Here is a 13,878-nt window from a genome sequence, read left to right as displayed (position 1 = left end):
GGAGTTTATGCAAGTTATCTTTGTCTGAGTATCAACAAGAGTATCTTGGGATGCATGTATGTGTTAAAAAAAAGTCGCCGACGGATGACTTCAATGCTAAAACAGTATTAATCTGAAAAGACAACAGACATCAAGCTCAGGATATAGATCTCCTGGAATGACAAATGAGGTCCTGGACAGCTTTATAGATGTAAGTACAAGGACATTTATCCAAGATATTTAAGGTTGCATTGTTCACAGGAGCAGAATAGGTGGTACTTTTACTACATAGACAGTCGACTTCTTACAATGTAGATTAACATCTTCATGTTAAGCCTTTTATCTTAATAATAGGTGGCTTTTTAATTGATTCCAAAAGGGATTCTGGATGCTTAAAGGGGAACTGCAGGATGGGCGGGGGCATCCTACCAATGGTGCTGGGTCAGGAGGAACGATGGAGAAAGGAATGAAATTTCTATGTCAAATCAGTCAGTGGAAGGTTGATCTATACAAACCAGGCAATGCTTTTTCTCTGCCTGAAGAGCCTGAGCTTAGCGGGCTAAGATTTATTGTTTCACCACTTCCAACAAAATGATGTCCTGAATCTCAGAGAAATTCAATATGGATTATTTGCCTGAGTGACTTCAGTGAAGAAAGGAATTGTGCTCAGGTCACTGAAATCACTAGACAGGAACTACAGAGTGCAGAATTCAGTTCTCAGAAACTCCTAAAGACTCCCTCCTCTCCAGCACCCACAGCATCCAAGGGGGGATTCCCAGGGACTAACTGTAGCACCTTCTCTAGTCAATACAATAATGTGATTCAGCAGATCTAAGTTTGGCTCCTCTAAGTTCCACATGAAGTGATGTAACTGTTTCCTACCTTCTTTTGCCACAAGCAAATCAACACTACCGAAACAACAAGGTTACCAAGCTTTATGAGGTGCTGGGAGTAGACACCAGTCTTTTTTGGTAGCCAAGATGTCTAAACTGCAGCTTGTGAGAGTTTGTGGCTTGCATTGACTCTGTAGTAGATTCAGCAGAGACCACATGAAAGAACCCAGAACATCTTCTGAAGCACTTAACATCTGCAAAACACAAGGCTATTTCCATGAGGCTTACTGCCAATCACTGCATGCCAATGCAAGAAATTCCAAAAACATAGAAGTCACTTTTTCTGCTAAGACACTAACTTATATTCTAAATGGGAAGCTACTTCTGAAGTCATTCATTAGCAAAAAAAGGAAGCGAGCAGCCATAAATGGTCAGTACTATGGTTTCATGCTGCTGCAAATAATCAGTAGTGTGGTTAAGTGTCTGGAAGAGAGGGAACTCAATACAAAGTGAAAAATGTAAGATGGAGGTGGAAAGAAAACCAATGCTACCGTAAACAGCAAGCCTTAGTCTCTTCTTGTTCATACAGGTTAAAACGAAGAGTAACCAAAATGAAGTCAGGGAAAAAAACACTTTCCAAAAAGGAAAAAAAAAAAAAGATGGAAGAATATCCATAAACTAATTTTTTTTTCTTAGTTTTGATAAGAGGTGAGGCTTTGTATGCTAAAGAGCAGAAGTAATGTTTTGGATATATGAACTGTAATAAAGGACCACCCTTACCACCAGAAATTCGTACTATTGCTGATGCTTGTTTTCTTTTCCAAGGGCTTTAAAGATTGTTATAGACAATGACATTTAAACTGTATTCCACAGTTCCATGAGTTCCACACTATCGTCCACAAAAGTGTAAAGAAATGTCAGTCTCAGGAAGCAGAGCACTAAAGAGAAGATTTCTGACATTTCTTTGGATGGTCTGATCTCCAGACTGTATTGTGCACTTGGTCTGAAAGACAAATCTCTTTAAAAAAGTGTTCATCAAGTGGAAACACACAAAAATCATCTGTCCCTTTACAAACCCTCAATTAAAGTATTTATTTACAGAAAATGTTTCTCCCCACTACAGTTCAAAATATCTTGGAGCTGACTACATTCTGCTCAGGTTCAATTGTAAGATGCAATGATGTCCTATCTAAAATACGTAAATTGGACATACAGGACTGAAGGGTGTACAGGACTGAAAATGTTACTCACACTGTTTTAAACAGCATAGTAACAGTTGTGTACAGTTGTGTATAGAAACCGGTGAAAGAAGCACGGAAAAACATGTTAAAAAGAAAGCATCTTGTTGAAGTGAAATCAAAGACAATGGAGCGATGAAGACAATATGAAGTGAGTAGCCCACTATGAATTACCTAGAACCGTCCAGCAGGTCACTTGCAGGAATCCCAGACGTTGGGTCATCCATCCCTTCACTACCACTCCCAGCCTCTCCAATGTATAACAAAGTCAAGGAGTCACAGTAGTGAATACCAAGTCACTAGTGAATAAAAACCAGTGGAAGCACACTTCAAAAATGGAGTTAAAAAATGTCACCTTCCACATCAATCATGAGAGAAAATTGAGATCTCCGAGTGCCTGAACTTCAGGGTGTAAAAGCAACACTGCCAGCAGGTCACGGGAGGTGATCCTTCCTCTTTACTCAGCACTGGGGAGGCCACACTTGGGAGTACTGTGTCCAGTTCTGGGCTCCCCACTCCAAGAGAGACATGAACACACCGGGGAGACCCCAACCAGGGGCCATGAAGATGATGAAGGGTCTGGAACATGTCTCCTATGAGGAAAGGCTGAGAGAGCTGGGACTGTTCAGCCCGGAGGAGAGAAGGCTCAAGGGGACCTTATCAATGTCTATAAATACCTGCAGGGAGGGTGCAAAGAAGACGGAGCCAGGCTCTTCTCAGTAGTGCCCAGTGGCAAGACTAGAGGCAGTGGGCACAAACTGAAACACGGGAGGTTCCCTCTGAACATGAGGAAACACTTTTTTACTGTGAGGGTGACCGAGCACTGAAAGAGGTTGCCCAGGGAGGTTGTGGAGTCCCCATCCTTGGAGATATCCAAAAGCCATCTGGATATAGTCCTGGGCTACTGGCTCAAGGTGGCCCTGCTTGAGCAGGAGGGTTGGAGAGGAGGATCTCCAGAGGTCCCTTTCAATCTCAACCATTCTGTGATTCTGTGACATGGAACCTTTGATGACAGAGCCAGGTCACAGGTTAGCAAAGAAGCCAAACTGGCAGCTCTGAGTTCACAGCAACATGGATTTTGTTTCTTCAAATTCTCACGTGCCTTTTGCACCAATGAATTCTCCTCATTCCTTCCCTCAGCAGGGGGAATAATGCTTTCAATTGACAAACAGGAAAAGAAAATAAACACCACTGCACACATTTCTGAACAATGCCTACCTCTTTATGTTCATTTGGTTACGATTCAGCGCTCCCTCTGGCTCCAAGTGAAACATGTGGGAGCTTTGCCAGAGTGCAATGGGAGGGGGTTCAGGCCCTTTACACAGCCTCCCAGTGTTTTCCTCCACCCCGGCATTATGTAAGAAACTGAGCTAAACTGTAAATATTACACAACCTCGAAAAGGGAAGGGACCATTAAAATATCTGCATGACTTCTTCTCGCTGACTCACCCCTTCCTTTCCACTTTAGTCCTCACTTAGAGTAAAAAGATATGCCAGAACTGGTCACTTCTTGCCTCTTAAGCATACTCCAGGCACAGTGAGATGTTTCATCAGCTTAGACAGGACATCACATAGAGCCTGGGGACAGACTTTTTTGTAGGGCCTGTTGCAATAGGACATGGGTTTTAAACTAAAAGCGGATTTGGATATAAGGATAGATATAAGGAAGAAATCTTTTACAATGAAGGTGGTGAAACACTGGCACAGGTTGCCCAGAGAGGTGGTAGATGCTCCATCCCTGGAAACATCCAAGGTCAGGTTGGACGGGGCTTTGAGGAACCTGGTCTGGTTGAAGATGTCCCTGCTCATTGCAGGGGGGTTGGACTAGCTGACCTTCTGATCCAAACTATTCTATGATTCTAAGCAGGACAACAGCACCAGGAAGACGGCTGCAGTCTTCGCCCTAGCTCTGCTGCAGTCATCGCTGCACTGCGCTTCCAGTACCTGAAGCCCCACGCGCCCCTTGTGCTGCTCTTGCCGTGGCTCCAAGTCCCACGCTCCTACACCAGCCTTGAAAAATAACCCCGGGGTTATCATCACCCAAGAAAAGAAGCCGTAGTAGTGTTCCAGCTTGCTTGGTAACTACAAGTAGGTCAGATGGGAGCAGAAAAAATACTGAGTTAAACTATTGCCTACGCACTCTATAAGCACAGTCCCATGCATGGCATCATATTAAACAACAATAAAAAAGCTTTTTAAGCAGGACAGCAGCCCAAGGCATATTCTATGACCTAGAAAGACAAGTGGAAGTGATTGTCCCTTGTTTAGGCTGGGGAAAAAGACTGTCATAAACCTAGACATTTCAAATCCTCATTATGTTGTAAAACAGCCATTTACCCAATAAGAGCATTTCTCCAGCATAGTTGATGTTCTACTGAAATACGTTTGTGGCAATAAAAACGAAGCTCAGTAACTCAGTGGCAGCTTCATATCTTGTAATAGTTAAAATATGTATGTGATCTTGAAGGATATGCTGTTATGCTGAACGATATCACTGTACTTTAAAGTGCAAAGCACTGAGCATGAACAGGAATTGCCTGGTCTAGTATTACATACTTAAAATATAATGCATTGTGCATGAGTGGAAATTGCTAGTTCTGATGTTACATATTTAATACATGACTGTAAAAATTACACAAACTGTAATTTATCAACTGGACTTATGTATCGGAAATATACTGTACATTATCTGAATATAAATGAGTTATTTATATTCACTAAGAAAACTCAGCCTCACAAAAAGAGATCTGTTTTCCATAGCTCCTAGATCTAGAAGCTTTCGTGCAAAAATAATTTTTCATAACATGCAGTATTACAGTATGCCATTTTAAATATTGGATGAAATCCTCAACTCATGCAAAGAATCAGACTTCAGCAAAACATCCTATTCAACTTCATCCTATGATCTAACCCAGTAGGTCCATGTCAGCAGACTCTCTTCCAATAAAACCTCTCATCATAACTGTCGTGGTTTAACCCCAGCCAGCAACTAAGCACCACGCAGCCGCTCACTCACTTCCCCCCCATCCAGTGGGATGGGGGAGAAAATCAGGAAAAGAAGTAAAACTCCTGGGTTGAGATAAGAACGGTTTAATAGAACAGAAAAGAAGAAACTAATAATGATAATGATAACACTAATAAAATGACAACAGTAAGTAATAAAAGGATTGAAATGTACAAATGATGCACAGGGCAATTGCTCACCACCCGCCGACCGACACCCAGCCAGTCCCCGAGCGGCCAAAAAAAAAAACTGCCTCCCCCCCCTTCCCAGTTCCTAAACTAGATGGGATGTCACATGGTATGGAATACACCGTTGGCCAGTTTGGGTCAGGTGCCCTGGCTGGGCATGAGAAGCTGAAAATCCTTGACTATAGTCTAAACACTACTGAGCAACAACTGAAAACATCAATGTTATCAACATTCTTCACATACTGAACTCAAAACATAGCACTGTACCAGCTACTAGGAAGACAGTTAACTCCATCCCGGCTGAAACCAGGACAGTAACAAGTAAGAATTTTTGCCAGAGAAAAGACTACTGAACCAGGCCTAATAATCTCTGATGACATTACTTCTGGAAATTAGAACCACATGATCCATTGTTTTAGTAGTGTCCTAATATAAAAAGAGTAAATCTTTTTAAGAGTCCCATACTTTCCAAACTGTGCAATTACTACTAATGATCAAATTACCACCATTATTTTAATTTCCACTGAGATGGACAGTCAGAAATTAAGAACATGATGTTTTGGGATTAATGTTTAAATAAGATGTGTCCACTGGTATAGAACAGGTCTAACTTTATTAAATCTAGCTATGCTAGGGCCAAATGAGTGTAAAGAGCAATCTGAGACTTACACTAAGCTCTTTAAATTTACCTTCTGATCACTAAGTGAATAAAATATATAAATAAATACTGAATGAATCTTTCTGCACAAAAAACCAGCTACCATTCCATCATACCCAATACACATCATTTTTCAGCATTACTTATCTAGTTATCTTCCTGCACTACACAGAGGAAAGCCATAAAAATTGCCTGCTGGAGTTAACAACAGATAAATAACACACACCCCTGCTTTCTACTGGTAAAGTGAATAGCCAGGAAAACCTGGCAAAAATCAGGCTACGCAAGTGCCAATACTGCTTCCCCAACTTATACTGAGGTAGCTTCCCTTAAGTGAGATTCACTCCCAGATTTACAGCACAAAATTTATTTTGGGCAGAATTTAGTGTGGGTTCCCCTGTGACAGTACTTGCCTCCTGGCTCAGTATATAGATAAATAAATTTAAAAAAACAAAACAAAACAAAACACCCCACAAAACCAATGAACTGGAAGTGGACAGGACCTGGTTGTGCTCTCTGAGTTTCAGGTAACAGAAAAACATCTCGGCTGTTCCATAGCGCTAGGTACAATTCAGTGGGGATAAAGTATGAGTTATCAGTCCAAAGAAAAGAATCAAATGGGAATATTTATCTCCATAGTCTTCTTGAAGAAAAATATCCATTTCAGGCAATCCTAAAGCCTTTATTCCCTTTGGAAGGAAAAGGCTGCCACTATTATTCAACCTTAGCCTCTGCTTTTTGTAACAACATAGCCAATGCAGTACAGTGATTTTTTTGGTAGCATCTCCCAGGCCTCTGCACTGCTCACTCCTGAAGAATTTCAGGTCTATATACAATTTCACTTTATTTCAGCCTTTCTCCCCAGGGGTCCAATTCCCGTTCTAGATCAATTGAGCTAAGTAATAATCTCAATGTTGTATGACTTCACTGGTAAATCACTTTAAGTCATCAATATATCTCTTAATATAAAAATAAAGCAGAAGACTATTTCAGAAACTTCTTTTTTAAACTTAATGAAAAGGCAGTTGAAGAATGTCTTTTCACTGAACAGGAAAGACGACAGAAAACTCATTACAATTTGTGCTCATTCTGTGTTAAGGTCTACAAAAATGGCTGAAACCCCTTTTAAGAAACAATGATCAAAATCACATGGTTTTTATTTATTTATTTATTATTGTTTTTCAGTTATGGAAGACTTTGAAAAAAGTTCCCATTATCACTTTCTCAACAGTAGAGAAAATTAAATATGTATTGAGTACTGTCATACATAATAATCATGCCATTTCATATTCATTGGTACCCTCATAAATGAAACATAAGCCTTTCTGGAGGGAATTTTCACTTTGAAGGAAATAAAGACCATTTGCCTACCAAATAAAAATAGAAGGGAAATTACAGAAAAATATCATATTTCTTACCATTGTAAGGGTGAATGGATGGCTTTCCAGTGCGGACACTCTTGGACAGTGTAGAATAACATACTGAAACAAAATCAGCCAGAGAAAATAAAATGATAGAAAAGGTTTGTTCAAAATATTCAGTGATGGGTTAGTATATACAAAGTGAAAGTCATCCCTACAGACAATGCTACGTGAATAGCTGTGATTTTTTAGGGGCACATTAACTCACCTGACCAGGCCTTGCTTTGAAGTCATCTTTCATCATCCTTACTTCAAGGACATTGGAAGGATGGCTTATCACTGAAGTTATTGTGACTGGTTTATTGCTGCGGATGTAGCGGTACAGCCTTTCCACACAGTACAAGCACAGAGGTCCAGAAATCCAAAACCAGGTCTACAGGAGAACAAAAATATGTTACCTCAAGGACTTTTCGGTTTATGTTTTCTAATTTCAAAACTACATGAGTGCTTGCAGGACCTCATTTCACATCTATGGTGGAACAATGTTTTCGTCACAAGTAACCTCCACATCTCTCTACGTGCAGAAACCCAACCACGTTATGGAGGCTTAATCAGTCTAACCGGCAGCAGCATCCACCAGCACAAACAATTTCAATCATAAAACTCATCAGGAACAAAATGCTAATGACCTCATTTGCAACCATGTTACTCTGGTTTTAAATAGTTAGATTGCAACTGGTTTCAGCAGTGAATGACACAGTACATTTCAAAATCTAACAGACCAGAGTACTATAAAAATGGAAAACCTTCATGGAAAAACACTGTCTGACAAGCAGTATTATGTGACTATCACCTCCTTTTAATTATCTCAGGTACAAGCAAAAAACTAAGAAAGAAGCATTCTTGTGCTATAGAATTTATGCTTATACTAAACTAGGGTAAAATCATAGACAAGGGAGAGAAATGGGCACTTCTGAATCACAATTCATTTGCCTCTGTGAAAGATGTGTATGCTAGACAAACAATGCCCTGGAAATGCCCATTTCCCTGCACTGATTATATAGGGAGCCCTGGGTGACTACCTCAGATGGAGACATTTGCAGCTGCTCAGCTAAATCCCATCCTGAGTCAATTACTAACAGCTTATGGCAGAGATAACTACTAATTCCACACCTGCTCAGTCATTCAAGTCATGGCACTGAAGTGCCCTCGATGGTCATCTATCTTCCCTTCCCAATTTCTGAAGCTACACATCAGATTCTCTTGCAACTAGCAGAGTATTTAATTTCCTCAAGCATCTCTGGCCTTAAAAACTTCAGTAGCTCACAAGACCTCAGGCTTTTTTTTTGAGACTTGGTATCGCTAAGTGCATAAAACACTTCCAAATCCAAAGAAGGCCTAAATAATGTTACAAGCTACCAGGAGAACACTGTGTGGTCATTTCTTTCCATGGCTCTTCTTTTCCAATAAATGGCTCTATAGTAGGCATCTTAAGGCCCTAAAAAGACTGTTTGATGTCCTGTGGGTCATATGGAGCTAGACATACATTGATGCTTTTAATTCAGGAGTATTACCACAACAAAATACAAATCCAAAGAACTTTGTTGGACAACTTCAGTGTAGAATTGACTGTTTCTTATTATGAGTACATGCTCCATGGTAAAATGGGTTCCCACTGTGGCTAGTAAGGGGCATATGCGTTCTACAGAAAACAATGATAATAATAAAGAGAAACTCCTGTGAGGTCTGTTATGGGACCACCTTGAATGGTGGGCCTTGGATTTGTAAACTCTCTATTCTCAAGCTTCCTCAGGCTACTTGCCAATACAGCCCAGCTCATCTTTTCTCAAAAGAAAAGAGAAAATTTGTATGAAGAAAAAGCTGCTGCCACAAAACATAAAGAAACAAAAGGAAAACGGAAAACAGAAAAAGAAAAGGCTTTTCTATCCCCATCATCATCATACTCATTTACCCATGCCACATATAAAACAAGCCTGTCTGCAAACAACAGGCTATACAAAGCCAAACCACAACCAACTGCAACCCAGAAATGAGTATTAGGACTTGCAGCCGCATGGTAAAAAAGAGAACAAATGGAGTTTGATTATTTCAATTAACTACTGCCACACAATGCTTACAAAGGGACCTTATGAATATGTTATATAAATGTTTTCTCTGAAGTGCTATGCTGCAATTTAAAGTCATATTTATAGCAAGACCAATACATCTCTTATGTCGCACAAAAAAGAACATTACAGCCAATCTCTTGACATTTTTCCGCCCTATTCTATGCACCACACTGTAATGCAGTTCAAGGTTTAATACAGATTGTTTTTTCTCTACCAAATCTTTGAATGTCTGAAAAGGTTTTAATAACATTTTCCATTATTAAAACATCTGGTCTGGAAAAGCAATAATTAGTGGTTATGGCTGACTGAAAGGCTTGGCATGGCTTGTAATACCTGAAACGTCGGATCATACAGACCTCTGGGAAGTGTGACTGGAACTTGGGTTCCTCGGAACAAATTCTCATAAAGTTATTTTGTACAAAGGGTTCTGGTACTGCTAAGTCCTCTGGGAAAGGCTCAGTAGTATAGTCAGGAAACGGCTGGTCAAAAGCCTTTGGCACCGTCATATTCTGTCGAAGTGTTTTGTTAGGATTAAAGCAACCAGGAGGGTGTTCTTCTAAGTTGGTCTGGTACTTGAGCACTCCCCTACAGGAAAATAAAAACAGGAAAGACACTGAAGTAACATTCACAACCAAGCAACTTATCTTGATTCGGAGAGGGTTTTAGAAAGCAGTCACAAGGCTCATCTTCTGTAAGAATTTTTATTCTGTTTGCTTTCAGGACCTTCAGTGAGTTCGAAGCTTTGCAACAATAGAGCCCTCTGTCACTAGAGGCAAGGTTTAACTTTTCCAGCTCACTTGGCACTCCCCCACTGAACAGCCTCAAGCTTAATACTGCTTGAAAGGGGGAAGATATTGTAGGAGCCTTGAAAAAAAATTAAATAATCACATTTCCAGTTCAATCACACCCAGGCTGTTTTCACTCATCCTCCCTACAGTCAGCAAGCAGTGTTTTTTAAGGCAATCTGTAGCAGAAGTGGCCTAAGTTGCCAAATCATAAACTGTAGGAATGTTCCCACTACTTAGTGTTTGTTGCACACAGTACAGTTCCCACTACTTAGTGTACAGTTGCACACAACTGTATAATTTGCTCCTTTAAATATCACCTTGACAAATAGATAGAAGGAAAAAAGAAAGTCCTGCATGATAGCCAAGGAACCTTTCTTGCAAATTATTTTGTGGGGTCCGTGCTCATTTTTTACGCTAAAGTTAAATTTATAGTAAAATGAAGTGAGAACTTTGCAGCTGCAGCTAGAAACTATGAAGAAAGAAGTGGAAACCTGAGACACTCTGGGATTTCTCAACACATGAATGAATCATTGAAAATGGGGAAGAATTGATAATACTAGTAATAAAATTCCTCGGAAGTACTACTTGCCTCCAAATCTGGATTTGATGACAGTAAAGCCGCAAGAAGGAATATTTAAAAAACCAAATGACTAAATGACAGCTGTATAGGATGGTGCTGGGTGGGAAATAAGGCACACTGACACAACGTCTGGTGAGACGTGCCCTCTGAGCGCCAGGCCATGTGGTGAAGGCTCATCTCAAGTATACAATCAAACCTAAGGACATATGCTTCCCCCTCTTCTCCCCAACGTACACACACGGCAGCAGCGGTGACAGAGTTTAATTCACAAGAAGAGAGAGAAGTGGGACATCTGTAATATTCCCAACTTAAATGGGCTTTGACAGGCTACTGGCAATCTTCCCTACTGAAATGCAGTCCTGACAGCTAGTAACAAGCTTCCCACATGGTCCAGTGAATAATGTACAGCTTGGAAGTTAAACCTGCTCACTCTAAACTCCACATCTGACCCTGGGAGAATCACTTGGGAAGTGTCCGTGCACCTACACCTGTGCTTCTGTCTGTCTTTATTGCCCAATCATGCCTATCGCTTGCACCTGGCATCACTGTTGGTCATCACATATTTACAAAGTGACAGATACCCCTAGCATTATGCTAGTTTCCTCCTCCGTAAATATTATGGTACCTCACAGATTTAGCTAGAAGTCACAGCACATGCAATATTTTTTCCAGTCAACCTTGTGTGCATGCCTGCCAGCTGCTCCCACAGCTTCCCTGTTCTCAGAGCATCCCAAAAGAGGATTCCAGGTTTTCCTTGAGACATGAATAGCTGAACCACAAACAAGAGCATCCCCTCCAGTGATCTCTAGTTTGTTTAAACTATTACAAACATGCTAAGTGGCAAACTGGGATGACAAAGCTGCCTGTTAACAGCAGCTGCAATGACTCTCATTTCTGAAGCTGACAAGGAAAGGCAAGGTGTCTTACACTCCCAAAATCAGTTCCCAGAAAGGTTGAGTTCTGCACAACTCTTAAGGAGCCTAAGATATATCCTCATATATTTATTTGGTGCAACACCCCAATACAGAAAAACTCAGTGTGGATGTCAGTAGGTAGAAGACAGACATCTTTAGCAAACAAAAATGGGAGAGACAAAAAGGGTAAGTCATGTGAAAGTGTCCTACAGGCTGAGCAACACAGCATGCAGGATTTGCATGGGCATACATCAACCTCTGCCCCAATTTTCCATCCCCAAAACAGAGACAAAATTCACTTCTGTCTAGAGCTGGAAAATACATATCCCTATTTCTTGAGATTTTTATGGTGATAAGCTAGAGGTTAATGGTTCTAAGTGGAATTGCACTGCTCCTATCTTCTCATCCATCTTTTGCTGCTCAGCTCAAGGTGAGTTGCTTGAGGGGTCTGCTAAAGGTCAATGTGTGGGTGGAATCTTAAGAATTTTCACCCTTTGGAAGATAAATCCTTGAATAACTCTAGTGACAGCACAAAGGCCTTATTCTCAGCTCCTATGGACCAGCATAACCCATTTAACTCCACAGCAATACCAAATTTGGATCAGCTGAGGATATGGGCCCAAATGTTTTGTATGTTTTATAGCTCCTTACATTGGTACTAGAAACATCAAGCTTCTATTTTACATAAACTATTTTTGTTGTTGCTATTACCAGCTTAAAATATAGATAAATTAATGTAGATATGCACCAAGCCTTAAGCCACCAAAATATTTCAAAGTCACATTGCAAGAAGTACAAGAGCAACGAAAGTCTTTAAGGATAATTCCCTGAAAGATTGTCCTCTCCCTTAGGGTAGGGATGAAAGAACAAACCAATAACATGATAGATGAATCATATCATTTTATACATGCTGCTGAGAAGTGCTTGGCTACTCTGAAGAAGAGGATACTATAAGAACATACCCATAGTAGTTTGAAACAAAACAAGAATCCAGGAATACTATGGAAATACTTGAAAGGAAAGACTCCCAGGACAGGTAAATCCTCACCCCATCTGCCTGCACAGTTCAGCCCCAGGAGATGCCTTGCTCTGTAGAGTAACTGGCCATGCGTCTGCAAATCTCTAAGACATGCCCTGCAGGAGTCATCTGGGCACCTAAGCGTGGGTGTCTAAGCTTTATTCTCAGAAGAGATCTTCTAATCACTATCATGAATGGAGCCCAGAAATCAATCCAGCTCACTTGAATGTAGGTCTTTGTAGTAGCAGGTTAGTTGAAGCATCCTTCAGGCTCCACTCACTGTATTTATTAGAACTTATTAGACTATAATGGGAAAAAGACACTTAGAAAACATGTAGAGACCTACATTTAGGCATCTTAAACTTGAACTGACTCCCACTCTTCATGACTCATTCTTCTCCCACTTTTCACTGACACTCAGTTCTTTCAGATTTGCACTGAACGACTTTCCAATTCAATACTAAGGAGGCTGTGTACAAGAAGATGCCTGTTTAATGCTTCGTGTATTACTGCAGCCTTGGTTCGCAAACTTCTCCAACTAGACTTCTTCCTTCATGAAGTGGCAACATGTTTAGGAATACAATGGGCAAAGGATAATACAGTGAAGAAGATGAATTAAACCAGACATGAAAAATACTCCAAAGGCAATCACTGCAACAGAGTGTCTATGGAGGCTGGAGGATCTCAGTCACCAGATGTTTTCAAGAAGTTAGACAAACTAGAATAATTTAGCAAAAGTTCACCCTGCCCCAGGATGGAGAGAACAGGTTAGATCCATCTTCCCCAGCCATGAACAAGAGCTATGCCACAGAAAAACAAAACAAAACAAAACACAGAAAACTAGAATTGTGTCCAGGAGTTTCAATTGCTTTGAACTCATTATTTCAATTCACCAGATCTCAAGCTGCGTTTATTTTGTTCAACAACATATTCCTACCGTGATCTTGCTAGGCCTAATTACCTTTCACTGTTTACTTTAAGCAGCGGTGCTCAGTGTCACACAGACATTCCAGCACCCTGTGTTTCAGTAGATCTTTGATGACATGAAGAAATAAACCTTGTTCAAATACACCTTCCCCTCCCTATACCAATCTCCGCACCTACATCCACAAAGGAAGCTTCAGAGATGTTAATGGACCAGATTTTCACACAGTATAACCTGTGGAAGCTGCTTTACCTTGCGGTAAA

The 13,878-nt window shown here is 40.5% G+C and overlaps 1 protein-coding gene across 5 annotated transcripts in view; it reads right to left on the bottom strand.

Moving 5' to 3' along the window:
- Nucleotides 1-13,878, bottom strand: part of NOX4 (NADPH oxidase 4) — a 120,730-nt gene that overhangs the window by 83,234 nt on the left and 23,618 nt on the right. For all 5 annotated transcript variants that reach the window (XM_075050119.1, XM_075050117.1, XM_075050118.1 and 2 more), the window contains 3 exons: nucleotides 9,747-9,975; nucleotides 7,530-7,694; nucleotides 7,319-7,381 (listed from right to left, as the gene is read on the bottom strand). In XM_075050119.1, coding sequence (XP_074906220.1) covers nucleotides 7,319-7,381; nucleotides 7,530-7,694; nucleotides 9,747-9,975 — 457 coding nt within the window. The remainder of the gene's footprint in view (nucleotides 1-7,318; nucleotides 7,382-7,529; nucleotides 7,695-9,746; nucleotides 9,976-13,878) is intronic.

Source organism: Buteo buteo, chromosome 18 (assembly GCF_964188355.1).
Source record: "Buteo buteo chromosome 18, bButBut1.hap1.1, whole genome shotgun sequence".
Taxonomy (NCBI): domain Eukaryota; kingdom Metazoa; phylum Chordata; class Aves; order Accipitriformes; family Accipitridae; genus Buteo; species Buteo buteo.
The sequence above is the reverse complement of the archived record's forward strand: the minus strand, read 5'-3'. Positions and strand labels throughout refer to the sequence as shown.